The sequence below is a fragment of the Biomphalaria glabrata genome, chromosome 18 (genome assembly GCF_947242115.1).
Source record: "Biomphalaria glabrata chromosome 18, xgBioGlab47.1, whole genome shotgun sequence".
NCBI lineage: Eukaryota > Metazoa > Mollusca > Gastropoda > Planorbidae > Biomphalaria > Biomphalaria glabrata.
The window spans coordinates 17,138,005-17,164,041 of NC_074728.1; the positions used below are offsets into that span (position 1 = coordinate 17,138,005).

General features: G+C 35.8%; 1 protein-coding gene across 1 annotated transcript in view; it reads left to right on the forward strand.

Annotated features, from left to right (window-relative positions):
* Positions 1 to 26,037, forward strand: part of LOC129923958 (uncharacterized) — a 40,481-nt gene continuing 14,444 nt past the window's right edge. The window contains exons 1-4 of the mRNA XM_056017326.1: positions 1 to 33; positions 613 to 651; positions 21,828 to 21,976; positions 23,098 to 23,208. Coding sequence (XP_055873301.1) covers positions 12 to 33; positions 613 to 651; positions 21,828 to 21,976; positions 23,098 to 23,208 — 321 coding nt within the window. The 5' untranslated portion in view covers positions 1 to 11. The remainder of the gene's footprint in view (positions 34 to 612; positions 652 to 21,827; positions 21,977 to 23,097; positions 23,209 to 26,037) is intronic.

Here is a 26,037-nt window from a genome sequence, read left to right on the forward strand (position 1 = left end):
ATAGACCACCAATGTCACCTAGAGCAACAACAAGTAAGTATATCAATATCAAATTATTTTTTTGTCATATTTTTGCCTAAAAGCCTGAAGAAAGCAATTATGCTATCCTAAAATATTAACCTTGTTTCTATACATAAATAATGTACAGAGCGAGCTGTGTTCAGCCAAAATTTTATTTCTTTACTGTTAATCCGGAACAAGGCTGTCATTCTGTCTCTGTTGACATTCTTAACATTTACTGAATTTAAGAATTCTACAGCAAAATCTTCATATTCTTCCCATGCATTCTGCATGTTTATTTTATTTTGCATTCTGCAAAAGCATATTCTGAGAGTTTCTCTCTGCTATTTTCATTGCTATTTTGATCTATCTAAAAAAATCTAATCCTCAGGTTTCTTGTTTATTTCTGGGTACTTTTTGTTGCTGATTTATTTGTCTGACATATTTCAGTGCACTACTTCAGTTATAAATCAATGGTATTTAATAATCTTTATTGTAAATTCTTTTCTACAGAAATTCCCATCTTGTTTCTTATCATATAATATTAGTTGAATTTTTAACAAGCAAGACCAAGATTATATCATAAAAATAGTATTTATATTTTCTCATCAGTTTTAAACCCACTAGTACCATCATTCATAAACACAAGCAGTAAGTATACCAATATAATTTTTATTTATTTTTTACATAAGTTGTAGCCATATTTTTGCCTAAAAGCCCTACGAAAATGATTGAACTATCCTATAATACAAGCTTAAAAAATGTAACCTTGTTTTTATACATCAAAAATGTACACAGCGTTATTACAAATTGCAAACTCTAACGATTATTCGATTTTATTGTCATTTTGATATAATAATACACTGAAGTGAATCGTACTATACCATTCGACTTCAAATATTTATTACAACACAAAACTAAAAAAAGACTATTTCAATTTTAATAGATGCTAAAAATTTGCTTAAAAACATTTCTAATTCTGCTAATAAAAAAATCTTAAGGTACCACTTCCGACGATAACAACGTTGCGGAAACTGTAAGGTGCTCTGAGATTTGCTGGCTCTTTGGGACTTTTTTATCATTTTTTTTATTCTTGTAAAAGCTTTATGGAAATTGACAGTCTTTTCAGTAGGTGGTGCTAGGGCACTGCAAATCCACAATGGTGGAAAAAGCTGTCTCCTACGGTTTTTTCATTTAAACCTATTTGATTTGTCACACACTGAAATATTACCTGGTGTCATTCCTTTGTTGTATATTTTGTAAAGTTACGATTACAGTCTCGATATTATGGTCTACGGTTCAATGCTTTGCTAAGGCCGTAGCACAAGATTTAAGACCATCACATCGATAACTTATTCACCCTCACATGTCCTTCGCCGATTCGAGATTCCATGACTTTGAAGACATCGTAGATTGCGTTGGCCTCCGCATAAAGAATGCAAACACCATCAGATGATCCAAACATTTTAAATAAGTGTAAATGATAACAAAACTATACGACTGACCTAAGTCCGTTTCAGCAGACAAACATGACGTTTATTTTACTACAATAATAATAATAATACACTGCACTCCTTGTTAGTGCTACAAGTCAAGAAATAATAAACAATCCTATCCGCATAACAGCGGTATCAAAAGTATCCAATATATATTAGTTACAAATCACGTCCGCATCTCAGCGGGTAACACTATGTAGAAATATAGATCAACTAATACATGTCTCAAAAGACCACTGGCAACAACTGCCCACAAGTTACTTTCTAACTGAAATTACTACAGACTTTTCTAAGTCGCTACTGTCCATCCCGGACCAAAATATATTTGACCATTCGGTCAAAAGAATAACACTTGACTTCTCTAACTTGACTTCACTTGTCTGATTGACTTCACTGACTGACCTCTAAGTCTAACTTTATTAATTCTACTTCCTTTTTCTACATCAGGAATTCCACGTGTCTTTTAAACTCTTAACATGACGTGAACTTTATATCATGCAATGTCAAAAAAGACTGTGACATTACGCCCGTTCCCTAAAAAAAAAGACTTTATAAAAATCTTTTAAAATTTAAGTAATAATACAATTATATGTATAGTCACATCTTTTGAGAGAAAAAAATAATCTATACAAATGTACAGTGTGTGCTATAATCTCCAGCACATGTCTTATCATACTATCAAAAAAATTGATGAGACTAGTATATGCTCTTCGAACGCTTCCATCAAAAAATATTTGACTGTGTAGACAATACTCATAGTTGTCAACATTATTTGAAAAAGCAAGTTGTCTTGTTTTGTTTTTTTACACAAAATTTCAAAGTAAATTCTCAATTCATCAATAGAATGCTTTCAATATTAATTTTACAACAGAATGAGCAGCCGTGAAAAATGCTCGTATACAAATATACTTAGTTTGTTCAATCAGGTTACATAATCAAATGAAAAAAATTGACAATGGTTACATGGTCTAATGAAAAAATATTGACAATGTTCTTTAAAATAAATCAATGCAAGTGAAATATATCTATAATAAATATTTATGTTGTCTCAATGGTTTGTGTACGAAAATAATGGCAATGTTTTGACAATGCTACTAAATCATGAAAGTCAAGAAAATATATTCTTTAATGATGATTTATGAGGAACATATTTAAATCATCAAAGTCATAAGCTTATTAAAGCATGAAGGTCGTTATCATGATATTCGTTTGGCTCATATGTCTTACTGTGAGCTCAAGTTGCTTTAACAAATGTATAATTTACAATCTTCTTTAAAAAAATCAGTTTACATTACACAATATCAAGTATATTACTTCTAGCCATTAATAGTGCTCCAATAGTCTTCACCAATCAAATACAATGTTCTTTCAAAATCAAATATATGACTTTGAGCCATTAATAATGCTCCATTAGTTTTCTCATATGAAATACAATCTCTTCAAAAAATCAGTGTCTACATCACACATCAAATATATTACTTCACGAGCCATCAATAATGCTCCAATAATTTTCTCATTAAATACAATCTTCTCCTAAAAAATCAGTGTTTACGTCACACATCAAATATATTACTTCACGAGCCATCAATAATGCTCCATTAGTTTTCACACAACTACTACAATCTTCTCCTCAAAAAATCAGTGTCTACATCACACATCTAATATATTACTTGACGAGCCATCAATAATGCTCCAATAGTCTTCATCAATCAAATACAATGTTCTTTCAAAATCAAATATATTACTTTGAGCCATTAATAATGCTCCATTAGTTTTCTCATATGAAATACAATCTCTTCAAAAATCAGTGTTTACATCACACGTCAAATATATATTGCTTCACGAGCCATCAATAATGCTCCAATAATTTTCTCATATTAATACAATATTTTTCTAAAAAAATCAGTGTCTACATCACACATCAAATATATTACTTCACAAGCCATCAATAATGCTCCAATAATTTTCTCATTAAATACAATCTTCTCCTCAAAAAATCAGTGTTTACGTCACACATCAAATATATTACTTCACGAGCCATCAATAATGCTCCAATAAATTTCTCATATTAAATACAATCTTCTCCTCAAAAAATCAGTGTCTATGACACATATCAAATATATTACTTCACGAGCCATTAATAATGCTCCATTAGTTTTCACAAAACTACAACAATCTTCTCCTCAAAAAATCAGTGTCTACATCACACATCTAATATATTTTTGTAAGATGTTATACGTGCAGTGAAAAAATAAAATGAAAAAAAAAATTAAATTAATAAAAGAATAAAGAGATAAATTAAAGGATAAATGAAAAACACAAAAACAATATAGATAACAATACAGTCTGTTTTAAAAGAAATCGATAAATAGAAGACTTTGACAGGAGAATCACAGATATGGAAATACAAGACTTACACAAACAAACAATATGAATACGAAGAGAACTTACACTTACGATTGTACAAACAAAACTAAATACGACTAAACAAAAAAATTCTAAATGATCTAGAAGTCCCTACCGAACAAGGCTGGTCTACTCGGACCTTATTAGGACTAGGAGAACAAAAAGAAAATCCTTAAAGATCCCTATCAGATGAAGCAAAATGGAACGGAACAAATAAATTGTGCCGCTTCAGTCTCAAAACATAAGACAGACCCACGCCGTCCGCCCTTTAAAGTAACAAATATAAAAAATGAAAATCAATTTAATATGGTTCCAAGAGTTATCAATCACTAACTCTATATATAATAAACTTCAATTACTGCTATACCACAGCAAAATCAATGTACTTTATTAATCATATGTATATATTCAATCCTTAATTATAACTTACAGACTTTCATTTGTAGACTGATGTAGATTAATCCTCTTCTCTCTTGAAGCTTGTCAAATAAATACAGCTTGAGTAGTTCAATAATAATCCATGGGTAAGGTAACTAAGTAATCCGATTGAGAATACACATCAATGTGAGCATCAAAGTAGTAGTAAAATAATTCAATCATATGCCATAAGAAGCCTCAAATGCTCCAATTTACAATTAATACAAGTTCTGTCAAGTAATCCAAAGTAATAATCCACAAAATAATCCACAGTGGTTAGGAAGTTCACAAATAGGTAATCCAAGGTAATCACTTACTAGGGGCTTCAGTTAATTCAAATTGATATAATCCACGTCTTGGTAACAAAATAAAGAGATAGTTGTACAGTTACTTGTATATTAGGCTATGTATTACTTCTCAGTAGACCAAATAATAACATCAAATCAGGATATCCATCAGTATGCTGAAAAAAAAAATATTGACCATAAGTAGAAGAGTGTCTCAACTGAGAGCAATCTCTCTACGAGACTTGAATGGTAGTGACCATGTCAATGTCTGAGTGTGCCAATGATGCATAATGGCGAGCACTCGATGGTGAAGAGGTGTATCTGTCATCAAACGATGTCTTGAGTGGTGTAGCTCTTTCTTTCACACAGGTAGCTCTAGTAACAGGGTTGTCTTCTGCTCTCGGTTTCACGCAGATAGCTCTAGGAACAGGGTTGATGGTGTAGTTGATAAATCTCGGCATGCAGATGTGGGATAGCCTTGACAAAGGTATTTACGTTGCTTGAATGGCTCAGTCTGCATGAAATGTCGTAACTGGTGTTAATATCTACTAGTTTTTTATTTGAGTTCATGACCTAGTTAAAGATGACCTGGATGTCGACATGTGTTGAACTCTTGCTGTCCCAAAAAAAAATTGGTCAATGACGAAGTGGACTCTAGTAAATACGGGTCAGGTCAACCGGTGAAAGAGTGCAGGTTCAGGTTAGTTCAATGATGATCTACTAGAATACTTGTGACTGGTTTCGCTTGAGTGGTATTTGACTGTTAAGTCCGTGCGTGTCTAGAACACAACATACTGGCCGCCAAAATGTAAATGATAACAAAACTATACGACTGACCTAAGTCCGTTTCAGCAGACAAACATGAAGTTTATTTTACTACAATAATAATAATAATACACTGCACTCCTTGTTAGTGCTACAAGTCAAGAAATAATAAACAATTCTATCCGCATAACAGCGGTATCAAAAGTATCCAATATATGTTAGTTACAAATCACGTCCGCATCTCAGCGGGTAACACTGTGTAGAAATATAGATCAACTAATACATGTCTCAAAAGACCACTGGCAACAACTGCCCACAAGTTACTTTCTAACTGAAATTACTACAGACTTTTCTAAGTCGCTACTGTCCATCCCGGACCAAAATATACTTGACCACTCGGTCAAAAGAATAACACTTGACTTTTCTAACTTGACTTCACTTGTCTGCTTGACTTCACTGACTGACCTCTAAGTCTAACTTTATTAATTCTACTTCCTTTTTCTACATCAGGAATTCCACGTGTCTTTTAAACTCTTAACATGACGTGGACTTTAGATCATGCAATGTCAACTAAGACTGTGACAATAAGACAGAACCAAGAAACTCAATGTAGACTTCATTGCTTATCCTTTCATATTATTTTATGCAGACCTATAGACTTCAACCAACTTAGCCTTTGGAAAGGTAGCATTCACTAGCGGATCCAGAACTTTGGAGTGGGGGGGGTGACTTTTTTCCAAACCCTAACCCTAACGCCCAGTAAACCCTAACTCTATGCATAAACGTGCGTACAGCACACACACACACACACATGTATTTAAAAAAAGCAGCATTTCTCAACCTTCGGCGAAAAATAAAACAACTGAGTCAGCGCTATAAGGTTCACTAGTGGAGTTCGGGGCGAAGCCCCGACGACAATAGTGTTTTCTTGCTTTTTTTACTGCAGAAACGCATTCTTCTGACATCTATAGCTCATTATTCATTAATGGATTTCGGGGCGAAGCCAGACGCCAAAAGCGTTTTCTTGCATTCTTCAATGCAGAAACGCATACTCCTGACAAGTACAGCTCATTATTCATCAGTGGAGTTCTCATTCGCCCCAACGCCAAAAGTTTATAAGGGGGGGCGGGATTGATGCCATCGCCCCTTCCCGACCCCACCAAATGGGCCAACATACTAGACGGGGGGCGAAATAATCTAAAACTAGGTTGAAGTAAATAATTAGTATATATTATTAACATAAGTAATAAATTCGTATAAAATTGTGTGAATTCTATACTACAATTCGTCAAGAGGGGGGCATCGCCCATACCGCCCCCCCCCTAGATCCGCCAGTGGTAGCATTGGTTATATTTAGTGATTGTGTTAAAATGGAATTAAGCAAAAACAAAATCCAAAAATGTATATTATATATATATATATCATTATATATGTATGTAAAACAGATTAATGTAAGGATAGATATACAAGAAAAATATTTCCTTTAATATAATTTTTAACTCACTTATGCAAGCAGTTTTTTTCATAAAAATACACGACTTTTACAACTATTTACTATTAATAGTAACAAACACTAAAAGTACTTTAGTAGGGGAGATAACATTTTTTTAACACATTCATGTTATTGTTTTTAGATTTTTTAATAAAACATTTCTTTTCACAAATGTATTGCTAAGTGATGTAAGTTCTGTCATATTAATTACTACATTTACACAAAAAAAGTTTTGAGTTTATTTTAAAGAGAAAAAGTCTATTTAGTATACATATAGTTGGACATTATTTAAAACAACAATTAATAAGTAGTTTTTCGTATTATAGCGTGAATCGCAATGTGGTACCCACCACCATAGTTTCCTTAAAAAATTAAAATATTTCGGCATTAATGGTCCACTGCATCAGTGGTTTAAGGATTTTCTAAAAGGGAGAAAACAAACTGTAATAATATATGGCTCTAAATCAACACCGATAATAGTAAACTCAGGTGTACCACAAGGAACAGTTTTAGGTCCACTACTATTTTTAATTTACATAAATGATTTACCAAATTGCATTACCTCAGGAACAAAAGTCTGATTATTTGCAGACGATTGCATAATATATAGAACAATAAAAAACAAGACAAGACACAGATATTTTACAAATAGAATTAGATGAATTACAGAAATGGGAATCAAATTGGAGCATGTCTTTCCACCCAGAAAAGTGTCAGTTGTTAAGAGTAACAAAAAAAAACACACAAAAAATGGCAAACCAGTAACACAGACTAAAAACCCTAACCCTAACCCTAATACCTAGGTGTTATAATAAATGAAAAACTGCCATGGAATCCATATATTGATGAAACTATTAAAAAATTAAACAAAACATTAGGGTTTATTAAAAAAAATGATATATATATATCAAATATGAACATAAAACTAAAATGTTATTTAACCTTGGTTAGGCCAATTATAGAATATAGATCCACCGTTTGGGACCCCTCAACGCAAGAAAACATTAAGAAACTGGATCAGACACAAAATAGAGCAGTGAGATTCATAACAAACGAATATTCACATTTGACTAGAGTAACACCTTAAGTTGAATCACTAAATTTAGAAAGCCTTCAGGACAGAAGACTCAAAAGTAAAGTAGTAATTATACATAAGACACTGAACCATAATCTTCAAATACAAAAATAAAACTTTATAAGATACTCCGAAAGACACAAAGATAAAGGCACATTCCTCGTCCCATATGCTAGGACACATTTGTACAAATACTCCTTCTTCCCTAGTGCTATTAGAGCATGCCTGAGACAGCCAGAAAAACCAGAAAAACCAGTGACTTGGCAGAATCAAAGTCATTGGTTAATATGCATTACTAAATGCATGACGCGTAGGACGTAATCATTTTCTTTTTTGAAGTATCGTCTGTATTATATAAGATAAGATAAGAAGACATTTTTCATTGAGCTAAAAGATACAGAGGGAGGCCTCATTCACCCTCTGGGAACTTTTTTGCTCAAAATATCTGGACAGGGGGCAGTCAGAGCTTCGATGGCGTCCATTGTTGCGCCTTGGGGCTCGTGCCGAAGGAGGTGAGTTCCCTGTACCTGTTCGAAAACCCTTACATTTGGTTATTAGGTGAGAAACACGATCATAGGAAAGGTCTTTAGAAGTGAAGACACCTTTAGGGTGGAAGTTACCACCCTGGAAAAGGAGAAAATGAAAGTGACCTTTCATTGGGTAATAAATGCAAATTCAAAAAATAAAATAGAATAACTTTTCAATCATTTGCTGATGAAAGTTTTTAATGAGAGGCCGTGAGATTGGGCAATACTGATAAGTGGGTGGCGTGGTTAAAACCATGAAAAAGGTGTCAAGCTACCTCATTATGTCCAACTCAAGTATGAGAACGACCCCAGAACCTTTAAGGACCTCTGGTAGAAGGCAACAATGTTGATTTTGTCCACAGTATGACCACCGGTCTAATCAATGTCCGAAGAGGGTTATCCAAAACAACAATAGGAATAATTAACACCCCCAAGTGTCCCAAAAGGGAACTTACACAGCATCTTTTATGGGAGACGGTGCGAGAAAGCAGAGAAAGAAATTGGAATTGGTGGAAAGAGATGGGAAGTAATACACGAAAAAAAATGAAAACATGTGAACAAGAAAGATTGTAGCCTAGCACCTCAATAAAAAACAGAAAGAGAACTCTGTCTTTGTCCTCGTCGTCCTCAGACAGGGGTGAAGATCATGAGGGAAAATTAGAAAAAAAAAAAGAAGGAAAAAGGGAGTCAGATGAATTCTCAGATTCACCTACACCTTTATTAATCGGCGATGGGGGGGGGGACCCTGACTCACCCCAAAACACATAACTTAAAATAACAAAGCAGTAGAGCTTGGAATACATACACACACGCATACACACAACCAAGTCATTAACACACATTACATTCCTTTCATTATACATTCGTAGCTTAAAAACAAACACAAATATATAGTTCAGTTAGCCAACACTCACAGACCAGATTTCATTTTTCTTCAAGAGACCAATATCAATTCAAAATATAAATCTATTCGCAGCACATCAGACATGGGTTTTAGGAGAGGTTATCTCAGATTAGGGGGAAAAGGAAATGGAGTAGCCATTTTACAGACATCAGATAGATTCAAAGTAACATACACACATAGCGATAATAGTGTGTGTGTGTGTGGGGGGTCATAGTCAAGGTAGATGCACAAAACAAGCATACACACTTATTAACATATAAGCTCCGACTCTGAGTAGAGAGAGACCACACTTTTTCGAAACTCTGAGCGAAGAAGTAGACAGCAGACACCTTGGAGAAAAAATAAAAATTGGGTGGAGACTTTCACTACATAGAAACACATTTAGACAAGCAATACACAAACACACAGGTCCACCCCCTAGGTTAACAGGTGAAAGGGCTCTCTGAGAGACATATAGAATGATCTGTTCGCAAAGGTTCAAGGGAATTTTTTTAATTATAAACTGATGACAAAGTGTGGCCACCTTGTCGATTATCGCTTTTTCGTAGTACTATTCGTTTTGCGTTTTTCTGAATTCGTTGCCACAACTAGTGTTTTGTTAACTCCATAGTTAAATATGGTCGAATCTGGCATAATCTGCGTAGCTGCAGATAAAGACCCTTGTAGAGCTGAATAGTGTGTTGGCTAAAGACTGACCTTTAGACGTAATAATAATAATAATAATTTTATTTATAAAGCGCAGTTAACAAACAAAATGTAGGCTCAAGGAGCTGTAATAACATTACAAACACAAACACGACAGTTAGATTGACAGTTAATCTAAAAAAGTTTTAAACAGATAGGTCTTAATGTTTTTCTTAAAAGTGGTGTAGCATGTTGTCTGTCTGAGATCAATGGGGAGTGAGTTCCAAACCGAACTGAAAAAGACCGCAGACAGTAGCTTTTGAGAGAGAAACGTGGCACTACTAAAAGCGTTAAGTCCATTGAGCGCAGGACTCTCTGGGGGACATAAGGAGTAATCAGTTCGCTAAGGTACAAGGGCATCTCGTTGTTATATATACACTGATGATAAAGTGTGGCGACTTTGTAATCGATTCTCGCTTTCACGGGAAGCCAATGGGGCGTGCGCAAGAGCGTAGTAGCAGAATCTTGTCTAGTTTTATTAAGGACTATACGAGCGGCGTGTTCTGTATACGTTGCAGCTTGGCTATTTTGTCATCAGGTATACCTGCTAGCACAGCGTTCCGGTAGTCAAGGTAGGAGAGTATGAATGCCACAGCTAGCGTTTTTGTTGACTCCGTTGTTAAATAAGGTCGGATCTGGTATAATCTGCGCAGCTGCAGATAAAAACCTTTGCAGAGCTGACTTATGTGTGGATCGAAAGATAGTGTTGAGTCGAAGAAAACTCCAAGATTTCGCACTACATGGACAAAAGGAACATGGCAGAACATGAGACATTTTTCCTAGTGCCAATCTTAATTATTTCTGTCTTGTCTTCGTTCATCTTGAGTTTATTTTCAACCATCCAATCGCTCACCCTTGCAACGGAACGGTACCATTGATTTTCTCTGCCAGATGCGACACCTGTGAGGGTACTGATGAATCGTATAACTGTTAGTCATCAGCAAAGAAATGGTCTGAGATGCCGGTTGGCCGTATGACACCGCTGAGTGTACATAGTGAACAGTACTGGGCCTAGAACTGATCCTTGGGGTACTCCGTACTTCTAGAGTAAGCTTGTTGATTCTGTCCCGTTAACAACGACACTTAGGGTGCGTTCAGTCAGGTAGGATCCAAGCCACTTTAGGACGACTCCTGCTAAACCAAAAGTTGCAGAGAATCTGGCCATCATAATTTCTTGGTCTAGCGTATCAAAGGCTGCGGACAAGTCCAGCATGGAAAGAATTGATATGTGACCTTTGTCGGAATTGTGAAGTAAGTCGTTTAGTACCCGGACCACTGCTGTTTCTGTGCTACGGCACTTCCTATATGCAGATTGAAATTCTTCAAAGAGACAGTACTGTTCAAGATGAGAAAGAATTTGCGCTAACACGATGCGCTCCAGAAGCTTTGACAGGAAGGGAAGATTTGATACCGGGCGATAGTTTTTTAGACATTCCGGGTCAAGACTGGATTTCTTTAATAAGGGCCTGACAAGTGCATACTTAAATTGCTGTGGTACAATGCCTGAAGTCAGTGAAGAGTTCACAATGTTAGTAACTGTGGGTACAAGCTCATCCAAATATTCAAGGAGCAAGGAAGTTGGAATGGGATCAAGGTCACATGACTTATTTGGCATCTTTAAAATAGTACTTTTGACATAATCTTCAGATACACGCTGAAACTCGCAAAAAGGAGAAATTTGAAAAATTGGAGAGTGGTCAAGCTGTGATGAGAGGGATGGCATGTCATTTCTGATTTGCTCAATCTTGCCAATGTAGAATCTATTGAATGGAATAAGGGAGTTCAGATACTGGGATAGATGACGGCAAACGTTCGTTATTAGCTCCCCCTAACATTTCAGCGATGATCCTGAATAGCTCCGGAATAGTCAGAAGTTTCGATTTTTAGTCGAATATGACTAGCTTTTGCGTCTCTAATCATACGGTTAACCTTAATTTTTTCTATTATGTATATTTGTCGATGTATCGTCAGACCTGTCTTTTGAAATGTACGTTCGGCATGTCGGCGAATAAGTTTGCAATCTTTATGTCTTCCGTCATCCAGGGTGCAGATGGCCTAACTGAGACTGTACGAGTGACAAGAGGTGCATGGCTGTCCAGCAACTTTTTCAATTAAGAATTGTAATTGCTTAGAACGTCTGTGTTGCTCTGTTGCAACAGCAAAGAGGTCACGTTCATTTTGAAGGAGACAATGTCTATGGCTTTAAGTTTACGGGAAGTCACGTTTTTCTTTGGCCTTTTTGCTTTTAATAGCCGCATTTCAAAGTGTACAAGAAAATGATCTGACAAGCCACGGTCTAAGACATTGAGTTTGGCTATAAGCTCACTTGCATTTGTAACAATCCAGTCAAGAGTATGGTCTTTGATGTGTGTCGGAACATTTATCAGTTGGTCTAAGTTGCGATCCTTTAGCGCATTTTTCAGCGACATCGCGTATGTCTCATACATTTTAACTGTTCGTCAAAAACGTTTTCTGAATGCATGCTGACCAAACGTGGATGAGGCAATGTTCTCTACTTACATGAAGTTGTAAATGTTAATACGTGAATCCTAAGGAGCACTTCCGTATCATTTACTGAGGTAGTTTATGACTCAAAATAAAAGTAAACTATGGACCAAACCAGATTTGCCATTTAATGCATAAAGTTGAAATATATTTGTCAATAATAGCACTATTTTTTACAAAATTATTTCTAAATCTTTTAAAAAATCAAAAGCGATTTGTTTTAATTTGATCGTAATTTTGTACTTAGTTAATAATGAATAAAAGCAAATACGAATTTAATTTCTAATATAGAATCGTAATTTTCACTTGTTATATTTATCACTACCCAGACTGGGACCCACAAAATCCGCCTTACATAGGTCCCGCAATTGTTACTGCTGGCTTTGCATATGTGTCTAAAAGAAATGTGAGGCAAAACAAAATAAATGCACAAATAATAGAAACGAAGTAATACCCTATACTCTTAAGCGAGCAATTCTAGTATGTATGTATATATATTTATATTTAGATATATTGTTATAAACTTGGTGGTGGCACAGAGAGGGGTAGTGGTGTGTGTGTAGTCAGCCGACGCAAATCGCCCCAGGCCAGCGCTAGACGAGCGGTCAACCGTGACGAGCTACGACGGTCAGCCGAGTCAAGTGTCAACAGGACAGTTCGGGAAGGATCGCCGTCGTGAACAGAGCTCAGGAGCGTCACGAGAGTTGTAGTCATCGGACCACCTAGAAACGTCGAGCGGCGTTCTGTCCGGTTCGAGAAGGCCAGTAGGGACCCTATATAAGAGCGGAGGTGACGCAGTCAAGACGGTTCCGAGCCCGGTTCACTACAGTCCGGTCGACTACAGCACAGTTCAGCGGTGTGGTTCTGTACGGAGCATTACGACGGTTCAGTGCGGAGTAATGTAAAGTACATTTGAGACGACTGGCGTCTTGATCTTGGTCTGCGATCGAGTCCGACACAACGAGCCTAGTGTGTGAAGTCAGTCCTGAACTGTTAAACCCAGTGCAAGCCCGGAACGAGACGGACAGGCCAGTGCAAGTGTTGATACGGCGGAACGGTGTTATCGGAGAGATATTTGTACAGTGTGTGACAGGTGGGGAAATGTGATGTGTGTTTGGCGCGTTTAATGTCTAGGGGATGATTATTTTTAGAGCTATCACACACCAACCTATCAGCATTTGAATCGGGAGCAGACACGCAACGAGACAAGCAATGAAAGATAGATACAAAAGTTAAAAATGAAGAATATTTATTTACATAAATATACATATAAGAATAAAAGGGGGAGAGTTTGCGTCTATCTCTGAATAATACTAGATCTAATCATCACTCTTGCACCTAATAAGAGAGTATGTCACTTTGTCCTCTGACTTAGCTGGTTTTCCTGTTGATGTCGCAGCTGGCTGTGTCCTGGCTTGAGGTTCTGCAGCTGGAGGTGGCGCTCTAGCGGATAGAGGGACGCCGGTGATTCAGTTCTTGTGGAGTTTCAATCCAAAGTTCTGATATCTGTAGTGGGCACAGTAGGGCGGGTGGCCGGCTACCGTGGGCACAAGGTTACTGCGGGCAGAGCGGATCTGCCGTGGGCAGCGTAGTGAACAGGATAAGTCCAGTGAGTTGCAGAGGGTTTGGCGTAGCTATGACGTCTCACACAGATCTGGGTCTATAGAGACGTCGCACCTAACAAGTTGACAGGTGGTCTGTCGAATAGGCGGGCAAGGCCGATAGCGCCAAGTAGTAGAGTTGAGTAGATCTCAGTAGGCAAGTGCAGTGCTGAATAGCACTAAGCACATAAATAGTAGGTGATTCTCGATAGCAAATAAATAGGCAGACACCTGAGGGAGGCACCAGGTATTCCTCTAGGAGAAAGGATAAATGAAGTAGTCCAGACTCGATTGCTCAGATAGAATGAGAAATGAAAGAGAGTCTGGCCTGATTTAATTTACCTTACATACAGGCCTGGAGAATGTGGGCGGAAACAGGAAATGTCCTAGGCTTAGAATTATCTTACACGTGGGTGAGGCAGACTTGAGATGGGAGTTGCACATTGGGAATGTCAATGGGCGTGTTTGTCCTCGTGGTCTCCTAGATCAAAGAGAGACGTGGGAGAAAAGGGGGGGGGGGGAGTGACTTGCATTCCACACAAGGTGGTGTCCATTCCGGCCGTCAGACATCCTGCCGATAAGATCAAAGTCTGTGCGTATCTTTGCCCCGATCAAGGGAAGATAAATCGAAAGACGTGGCCTAGCTATCTCCAATGTGGTCAACTAAGTCTAGCCTGGAGGGGAAAAGGTGGTGCGGGTGAAGAATTTGGGGGTAGGATGGGGAAATAATTAAAATAAAATAAATAAATAATGAAAAATAATAATTAATGCTGTGATAAATTTGAGTGACTCTGACAGCGAGTTTTTGACTAGTCACACAGTGTACGTTTTGCCAATTGTACAGTATTGGCTGTTATTTATCAACTATTAAAGTGTTACGTTACTTTGGAGCCCTGAGTTGTCAAGTTCTTTAAGTTGGTGGTGTATGGTGCAGTTTGCAGAGAGCCTGGATAGTGAGATTCTTAACATTATATATAAATTTTTTTTCAAAAACGGCTCTAACGATTTTTTTTAAATTTAAAGGTATGTGCATATTAGTGAGAAAAAAATTCTCAACTCATTGGCCACATCGGAAAAACTCGAGGTCGACCGTTATATCGGTTTGAAAATTCCTCATTATGAAAAATTAATTTTGGCTAGAATGTTTTATGAATGAAAATTTTCCAAGACGTAAACGGGAAGATCGCTGCTTACGTCACTAGGCTTACCGCAGTACACTAAAATATTTCTTTGCAAACAAGAACGAGTTTTAAAGAATCAATAGACCTAATTAAACATTTGCGCACCGTCTTATTGTAGATTGATCAGTTATGAAGCTATGTCGATGTATGATTAGTGACTGTGTTTTAAAGACTTTATAGAATGTTTACACTTTAATTGCGTACAACCGTAGGTAGCTTTTACTTTGTTGTTATATTTCTGATGAATTATTGCAATGTGTTGTCAAGCTTCGAAGTTTACTGTCTCATACCAAAACATGGTAATGGTTATAACACAGCTTATCTATGCCTTACTTGCACACACTGAACGTGATAAACAGGGCCGGCCCTAACATTTGCGGGGTCCTATGCGAAATGGATAGCGCGCGGCCCAATCAGGGTAGGGATACGGATATAAAAAAATAATTTCGTCTTTGCATTACATTTTTATTAAATGAAAGCTGACGATGCCGTTTTTATCACACGTAGGATTGGCTTTTTTCTTATTGATTGACACCTCAAAAAGACAATTTTGTTTATTTTAAGGACATTTTTATGAGTTTGATGAGATTTCCATGAGCTCCTTTTAAACAAGGAGACCACGGGAACCTTATGATAAGTTATAATGTTTTAATTTAATGATTTACACCTAGAATTAGCGCGGGACTTATATAAGTTCGTTGAAATCATGTTCCAGATATTATGTTACAGAGGTCAACCTATAAAACCTGCTCAACCCAAAGATCGCCGCGCAAAGACATCCCTTAACGTGATAGATAACTTCACATATCTGGGAAGCATAGTATCAAATGACGCATCGCTTTGAAGGGAGGTTGATATATGATCAAACCTCCAAGCGAGAATGTCATGAAATAAATCGCTCCGCCTGTCCCAAAAAAAATCAGTGTCTACCAAACAGTGGCTATCTCAACCCTACTCTGTGGATCTGAGACATGATTACTTTATAGAAAGCAACTAAGACTTCTTGAACGCCTTCACCAAAGATATTTGCACACCATTATATACATACTGTGGCAAGACCGCACTACAAACAGCGATATTCTTGCGAAATGGTATGAACTTCTTATAGTCCGACAGTCACGCTGTGCAGGGCACTTTTTTTAATTAGCTGAAAGGTGGTCAGCGTAACAGAGATGCCCCACAATAACACTTCTTTAGAATACTAACGCGATGTTTTTAAGTCTCTTAGGAAAAAATGCGCTGTTACTTTGTTACAAGGTGCACGTTTTACCCTATAACGTAGAGATTTTGCATCACTTGATGCTTCGAACTAAAGCCATAATGAATAAACTAATTGCAATATTAAATGTCAGAACGTTACCATTTTAGAAGTTACACTGCAAAGACTTTCTTCCAAGCCAAAAATAGGCCACTAGTTTTACGCTAAAGATGCATTGTAAAATGACACGACGTGAGTTGTGGTTTGTCTAGACTGTAGGAGGACTTTCCGTAATTACAACAATATTCCCAAAATGACTTCGGGCATATATCCTTCCTTAACAAATTATTCATCCAAGCCAAGTTCGGTCACCTGGTACTAACTTTAAATATGTCTAAAGTGTATAAATATAACATGTATTTCAGAAGAAAATAATGTTATGTCATTGAACTTGAATAACATAGATTTAGTCCAGAAATACTCAAAATTTTGAAGTGCAATATTTTTAATACAAAATTATTGCAATATAAGCCAAACTTTAAAATACATTTTCTATTTACATACTTAGCCTTTTTAACAGATTTGATGAGCTCTAATGCAATAAAATCGATCAGGGAAAAGTGTTACATTCTAATTTGTTACAAAATCCACGATTTACTAAGTAATCTAGACATTTAGCATAATATAATGGTTATTTAATGTAAGAAGTTTCGCAAAAAGCCATAGTAAATGTCTGAACGTAACTATTTATGAAGTTCACAGCAAATACTGACTTCTAATCTAATAATAGGCCATTTTGTTTACAATTGTTTTACGCTAAAGCTGCAATGGAAAAAACAAGGGTTTTTCTAGACTGAAGTGACACTTACTTATTCATATTACCTTGTACAATGGCATTCATGGGCGTAGCCAGGGGAGGGGGGTTTGGGGTTCAAACCCCCCCCCCGAAATGAAATCCCCCCCTTGGGGGGGGGTGGGAATCGGAATTTAGTGAATGATTTTTTGCTTTGATTTTGTTTATTTTAGGTGAGATTTTAATACTAAACCATCAATTGCCCCAGCACAACCAATGGTGTTTTGAGTTTAAAACCCCTTACTATGGGGTTTTGAGTTTAAAACCCCCTACCAGGGGGGTTCGAGTTTAAAAACCCTTACCAGGGGTTTTGAGTTTAAAACCCCCTACTAGGGGTTTTGAGTTTTAAACCCCCTACTTGGGGTTTTTGCAGTTAACCCCCCCCCCCTCTTCTATAAAACAAAACAAAACAAAAATGCAAACGAAAATCCCCTAATTCAAAGAGCACAGTTAAGGGAGATTTTGATTTTAAAACCCCATCCAAAATTTACGATAAACCCCCTCTTCAATAAAAAAAAAAAGTTAAATACGCACTCAAAATGTTATGAGAGTAGCTAAATAGGTTTTGACTTAGTTTTTAGTTTAAACACCACTTCAGCGGGGTTTGAAGGTAAAAAATACCTCTTAAATAATAAAAACAAAGCAAATTATACACTCAAAATGTTTTGTATGTAGTCAAAGGGGTTTTGAGATTAAACTCCCCTCCAGTGGAGTTTGAAGCTAAAAAGTACCTCTTCAATATAAATAAAAGCAATTTACTCACACTAAAATCTATGAACGCAGCCAAAGGGGTTTTGAGTTTAAACCCCACGCCCGGGGGGTTTGAGGCTAAAAAAATACATCTTCAATGTAAGAAAAAAAGCAAATTACGCACTCAAAATGCTATGAGCGTTGCCAAAATGGGTTTTGAGTTTAAACCCCCATTCAGAGGGGTTTAATGCTAAAAATACCTCTTCAGTATAAAAAAAAAGCAAATTACACACTAAAATTATTTGAGCGTAGCCAATCCAATCGGGGGTTTTGAGTTTAAACCCCTCTTCTACAGATGGCGGTTGTTTAAGTCTAAAACCCCTCCAGATAGTTTTGAGTTTAAGATCCCCCTACAGAGCATTTTGAGTTGGAAAACCCCCAACAGATGATTTTGACGATAAAACTTCTCTTTTCGATATAAAATTTAAAGCAAACTACAGTCACTTAATTCCAAGAGCGTATTCAAGAGTGGTTACACATTTTTACCAGTGGCAGGGTTCCCTTAATAAACTGCAGTGAATAGTCATCTGCCGAAATTGAATAATACTAAATGTACAGTGGCTTAACAAAGATGGCTAAGACAGATTTTAGAAGTCCGTTATAGAGATCGGGTTTAAATCAAGGAAATCCTATGCCGAACTGGGAGTCGACTCCTTAGTAAGATTGTGAGAGAGCGACGCATGAGGTTTGCGGGACATGTTCTCCGACAAAATGAATTACGCATAAGAAGAGTTGCAATGATATCCTAGTACAACTTGACGCCACTCATTCATTGAGGTCCTCATGGCAGGTGGGAAGAGGCTTTAGACATTACCAGTGACAGATTTTTATGGAAACAGCTTGACGTCAAATGCTCCGAACGTCGCGGTAGGGTCTAAGTCAGTAAGAATAGCACATTAGCTTTTTGAAATAAAACTTTTTAATAGCAGGAAAATGAACTGTAGATACCTTAGAATATGCATTTTGTTGGCTTTCAATACCAGAAATAGTGCTTGACGGCTGGGCAAACACGCTAGCGCTCCCCAGACCCCATTGCTAGTAATGGCAGGGAATCTACAATTTTATGGAAACAGCTTGACGGCAAATGCGCCAAACGGCGCGGGAGGGTCTAAGTCAGTAAGAATAGCACATTAGGTTTTTGAAATAAAACTTTTTAATAGCAGGAAAATGCACTGCAGATACCTCAGAATATGCATTTTGTTGGCTTTCAATATCAGAAATAGTGCTTGGCGGCGGGGCTTCGCCACGCGCTGGGGGAGCTCCTAGCGCTCCCCCAGACCCCCTTGCTAGTGTTCGCGGGGAATCTACAATTTTTCCATTAACTCATGGAAAAACCTATTCTAGGGCACAATAAACGTCTTCCGAAAGAATGAAGAGTCAGAATGCAATAAAGATTATGTACACACACACACACACATAAATACATATAAAAAAAAAATTCGCGCGGTAGGGGGGGGGGGTCGCGCAGGGGGGGGGGGGAGAGAACCCCCCCAAACCCCCCCCCCCCCGAAAAAAAATCCTGGCTACGCCCATGATGGCATTTAAAACTAGCAGAACATATAAGCAATTTTTCGGATTTAAAGTGGTTTGCAATTGAATCAAGTTCATTAAAAATGTTTTCAATATTTACTTGCCTTGAAAAATCATTCAACTGAGCGAGGTACTGTAATATTAATCTGTTTATGATAATTACGTTGGTTTTTTTTTATCCATTAAATGCCTACATGATACTTTGAAATAGTTCTTCTTACTTACTTACACTTAGTTGTTAGTATTTTTTGGCTTCGCCGGCAGGATATTTTTGCAAGGGGTTGCAAATTGCCATCTACAGACTTAAAGTTGTAGATTCAACTTTCTTGTTACGGAGTATGGCAAAAAAAAGTAGTGTACTGTAAATGCTTGTTTCATAAAATTAAATAAAAACTTAGCATGTGAACAAAGTGTTTACTGTACACGTAGTTAAACTTACCCATGCAGCCCGTGCCTCCGAACAATGGTTGATCAAACAAAAACTGAAAAAGTTGACTGTGGCTGTGGCTGAGGAAACTATCAATAACGTTACTAAAGAAATGGTTCTTGTGACATGAACGAGCCTCCGATGAACGCTTATGGTGCAAGTGATATTTTTTATTACGTTACAGCTCTTAAATCGTTTTAGGATGAAGACAAAACAAGTTAATCTGAGCATTATTATTTCTTGAATAGCGAAACTAATAAATAAGATACGTAATGTAAAGACGTATTCTGTAAAATCTCACAAAATCCAAAACCTTTTTGCTCGGTGTGTCTGTCGACTGCAAATTCTCGGCAGCATCAGCTCAATACGCAGTACCAAGTTTGTCTGCCAGCAGTCTCGCCTTCATCAAGATGCCATCATTAAAGTGTTCCTTAGTGTAGTAAAGTTGGTTTTGGACTATGCCACTATTTTTTTTTACTGATTTGCTTATTGAGCGGCCACTATGTTTAGTTTAACAGACTGAACTGTCAGGTAAACGGGTTAAAAAAAAAGATTAATTATTGACGACAATTAAAAGACAAATCAGAAACACTTAAGTAAGAGGCACTAATACAGATGTGCATTTATCTGGTTTCACCTGAAGTCGTAATTTTAAGATACGCCAGATCAAGATTTTCTCAAAATGGCGAATTGATTCGTATTTCTCAGTCCACTGTGGCTCGCTTAAGAGGAAAATTTAGCACCAACGTTCTCGCTTTAGACTGTTACGTAAGATATAGATAATCTTCTTGATGCACCAGCATTACCTACATCTGAAACGTCATTCAGGTAATTGAAAACAAGTTTTAGTCTGATATATGTACATCGCTTTTAAGCATTAGATAAAACTTTTTTTTTCAGCGGATTTATATGTTATTTTTTAAAACACTCAAGATGAACAAAGTAAGTTCCATGAGGCTAAAACGAGTAATGTCAATTTCTTAATTTTTTTCTAAACATCTGCCTTAGGTTTTTTGGGTGTGTCTTTAATAATTATCAAATCAGCGTGAATTTCAAGTATTATCTTATCTTATCTTATATAATACAGACGTTACTTCAAAAAAGAAGATGATTACGTCCTACGCGTCATGCATTTAGTCATGCATATTAACCAATGACTTAAATTCTGCCAAGTCACTGGTTTTCCTGGCTAGCTCAGGCAACCCATTCCATGCTCTAATAGCACTAGGGAAGAAGGAGTATTTGTACAAATTTGTCCTAGCATATGGGACGAGGAATATTATAAATGTTTCAATATCATATAATGTGTATTTTAACTGAAGTAATCAAACACCACATAGTCTATAAGAAGGTGTTAGGCTGGTGTTCTGAAACAATATAGAATTTACTAGCTAAAACACAACAATCAATCATACAGCTGTCCAATACTTTAAAATTTCAATTTCAAGAGAATTTGTGATAACTTTAGTGAGTCTTATAGCTTTAGTATAAACAGAAAAGCAAAATACTAGAGCTTTTTTGACACAGTAAAGATACATTAGATCGAATCAAGTACGATTCTTTATCTGAGAAAAATATATGCAGTCAATATTTTCCTCTATTGTACTTTGGCGATAATTTGTTCTCTTTAAATCCTGATCAACCGGTCAAACAAGCTTTTATTTGTGATAGTTTAAAATGTTTTTAACTTTAATGTTGTTGTTTTTATTTCGTGCTTTTCAACTGACAGGAACATCTGCTCCTTCGGTCGATGAACTTAAATGTTGGATAAAAGGGAACCCAATGAAAAACAAAAATGTTTATGTACTGACGGATCCTGAAGAACGTGACGACAGAAGGTTTATTGTAAAAGAGAATGTCTTTACAGATGACAGAAAGGTATTATTATTTTTAATGTTTATTCAAAAGACGATATATTAAGCATAGAATGAAACATGTTTTAAAAATAATAGTAATTGACATAATTACACGATTTGCTTTTAAGAGCAGTGTGATTTTTCAAAAGCTTACAAAGTGAGTTCACATGTACCTCTGTCCATCTTAGTAAATACACTGAAGAAACTCTCACTGAATAATGACCCAGATAATTTTACTTTTAAATTTTCTGATTAACCCTTTCTTTGAACCTTCAAACTTTTAAAATATTTCTAACTTTAGCCTAATTGTATACATTAAGATTGGATATTTTTTTTAGTTTGACAATATACTAAAAATCTTGACCCCTATTTCCATTCAATTATATGTACTTCTCTGTGATCTATTAACCAGGTAAGTTTTCATACGCTTGGTAAGCAACGACGTATGCGGCCTAGAGTGAAAATATTAATAAAGACATCTGAATATATTTTATCTAAAAGAAAATTAAGTGAACACAAACATATTGAAATAAAAAAAATAGTTTAATTTAAATTACCATTCGCAATAGCTATATTATGTAATTATTTGAATACAAATGAATGGAATTTTAATTAAGTCTTTTTTGAGCTACTGGCAAAAAAATTGATGTCTATATTTTATAAACAAATAGTTTTTAAATAGATATCTTTACAAAGCCCTAATGAATGAATTAAAAATAAAGGATTAAAAACAAAAGGTATATGCGATAGTAAGTGTATGTGTATTGAGTGGATAGTAGAGCAGTGTGTGTGCATGTGAATGAAATGACCAGTTAACCTTCAATGTACATGGTTGAGTGAACAGCAAAGAAAGTGTGTAAGACAGGACGGTGTGTAAAAGTGGCCACATTGATAACAAGACGCTGGAGTGAAGAGAAGAATAAAATCAAAGTGTTAATTTAGACTCAGGTTGTTTTTTAGTGTGTCTTTTAGAGTATAAAAATAAAAATCTGAAACATTTTTTATATTTATATACAAACTTAAAGGGAAGTTTATTACTAATAGTGTGATGAAAAACGTTTACATGATAAGATTTCAGAAAATGTATCATTAATTAAATGACAATAAAATGAAAATATTGCTTATGTTTATCATCTATTTCAGTTTCATAACAATAAACTGTTACAAGGTTTGAAACATGAATACTTGATCTCCTACTATGGTTACATTGAGGAGTCTAACTTGATATTAACATTCTTCGACTATATGCCAGCTGTGGGTCTTCTCTTTAATTTTTGCTTGTTGATTTTTATTTTTTTAATTGCATTTAATTTTTGTTAGCTCTCTCTATACATAATTACCTCTATTTTGATTTTTTTAGAAATATAAACACCTTATGTTAATTAATAGTTAATTCATTTGTTTTGTCAGCTACAATGATGATTAGCTACTTTGTAGAAATATTTCATCTCTATATATTAGCATTTAGGTAAAATTAGATTATACAAAATACAAGGTTACCTAGACTTGTTCGGTTTAATAATTTTTAGGAAAAATATTTAGTCAATTTCATTTAGGAATAAGGGTACACCGGAAATGACTTTTTGATATTCGGCCGGAGCCGGATACCTACATGTCTTGTGAATAGCTTGTGCTGCTGAACATTTTGTAAAACTGCTAAATAATATTCCTATATTCGTATTTTTTTTACTTTTATTTACCTTATTGTTTTAAGCTATGTTACTGAATGATGAATTCAAGCTTTACAGTATTTATACACGGATAGTTCTATGGTTACTTAATCTGTGTAACATGAGTGTGTATGGGATGGTTAATGTAAAATATGTAAATATATATTTAACTAGTTATTAATGTAAATTTCTCAATACTGCAATCTGGCTTGTACAGTGGGTGGATGTTTGTATTCATGGATTGCAGTTCAATATTTATTGTTTTAGATTAAGAGCTTTAAGATACCAAACATAGAAAAAAAACTTATCTACACCCTCCCTACTTACCCCTAAAAAATAAATAGACTTTGTGTACGGCTGATTTAAACAACCTGGTCAGATAGACACAGTGTAGTCCTACTGTAGTATATATAATTGTTAGTGTGGATAATCACGCTTTTTTTTCTTGGGCATACGCATAGTGTTGAGTGGTCAGACAAAAACTAACACATTGGCATGGTCAGTCAAGCATGTAGATCTGTTTTACCAATACAGAGGTCAAGTGTTTCATCAACACTCCAGCATATTTATTTCTTTGTTTGCTAGATCAAATTATAGTAATTGAAGTCAATATCTTTTATGCGATTTTAAAATTTACTGTAAAGTTTCCCGTTATATGATAAGCCAATAGAATTAAACAATGAAATTAGCTCTCTTTCTAAAGGTTTTTTAACAAGGCAAAATATATATGCATTCACAAACATGCACATCATCGTTTTATTTTATTGTGCAAAGAACGTATGTAAGAAACATTTTTCTTTATTATTACTGATTTTATCTTTGTTTCTGTAACTTTAATAAAAGGGCAAGGTAGTAAGCCTACTAGTGTCAGGTGTGTAAAAAGTCGCCCTGGCCTTATACAAGTGGTTACGTACGCATCGTAAGCAAAAAAAAACAATAACAACAAAAGCATTAATAACGAGAAGTTACTTGAAACTCACAAATTATTAAGAATATCGTTATCAAATCAAAACACAACGAAGGAGCGATTTTCAAGTTAAAACTTTAGGAAAAAATAATTCAACTGAAATATTTATTTACAGTGTTGTATGCTGTCTTAGTATGTCGTGTTTAACCATTCAGGCTATAAAATAATAATCAATGACAATCAATGTATTAAGTGCCAAGGACTTAATAAATAAAGTTAAGAGTAGGGGTGTTTAGCTCTTACTTTAAAAATAGGCCTGTTCGTGTCTTTTACGCTAATATACACAAATCTTCGTCTTTTTCTTCTTTTTTTTTAACAAAATAATTAGTTACTGGCTTGCGGTTTGTGTTATGTGTAGCAAAAGGTCACTCGTTTAAGGGTGTGTGATCTTTAGTATAGCATACTAATTGATATTTCCATGTAAGCAAACTCTGCATCGTGGAGAGAAGTGGCCTATAGTATAGCCACACAATTGAGATTTTTGTTCTAAATAATCAAACTCTTTGTCCGCTTTCCAGTGTAGAGGTGTGGCTTGAAGTCCAGTCCCCTAATAAAGATTTAATATCAAGTAAACAAACTCAGTTCCCTCGTAAAATGTGACCTCTAGAGAGTGTCATTATGCTGACATTCGACCTACGTCCATTGTATTTGACTTGTGGTCACCTGTCTATAAAAAATCAATGTGATGGACTAAACAAATAAAAGGGGGTGGGAGTTGTTCATCTCTCCCTCTGGAGTTACAACTACTCAGACGCCTGGTCAGCGTGACGTAGTTAAGGAATGTAACATTTTAACATGTTAACTAACCAACTCAAAGGTCAAGACTAATTGAAAAAATGTGCCAGCCATTGCTGCTCTGTATGTAAAGCGCATTTATGATGTAAAGTTTCATTTTTATTTATAGTAACACGCCTTGTTTTTATAATGAAAAGATGTTTGGTGAATTTTAAGCTCATTATTATGTTTTAATATAAATATTTATATAGTCTAACAGACATAAACGGATTGAGGTCCATATTAAATAAGTACAAGGTGTACTTTTTACCATCCGGCCAACTATCCGCCAGAGATATTGGACCGGAGCTGAATATGGCCGAATATTGAAAAAAGCCGAATATTCAACAGTGCCGAGGGGCTACTATCCGTTGAAAACCTATTTGGAAACATTTTGCAATTACGAAATGAGCGATCGGATGACGACTCTTACAACTTTTAATCCGAATAGTTGTTTTTATTTGTGTTAGTTGTAAATGTGATTTTAAAAGTGATTAGAATATGAAAATCTCTCTTAAGTGTCCTTACGTTCTAGAAAAACTGCAGCTCACATCGTGTCGTTTTACATTACATCTTTTTACGTAAAACTATTGGGAAAAGTATTTCGGTAATAGTTAAGTTCAGATATTTACTATAGCAGTTAGTATATTCATTATAGCCTTAAAAAGACAC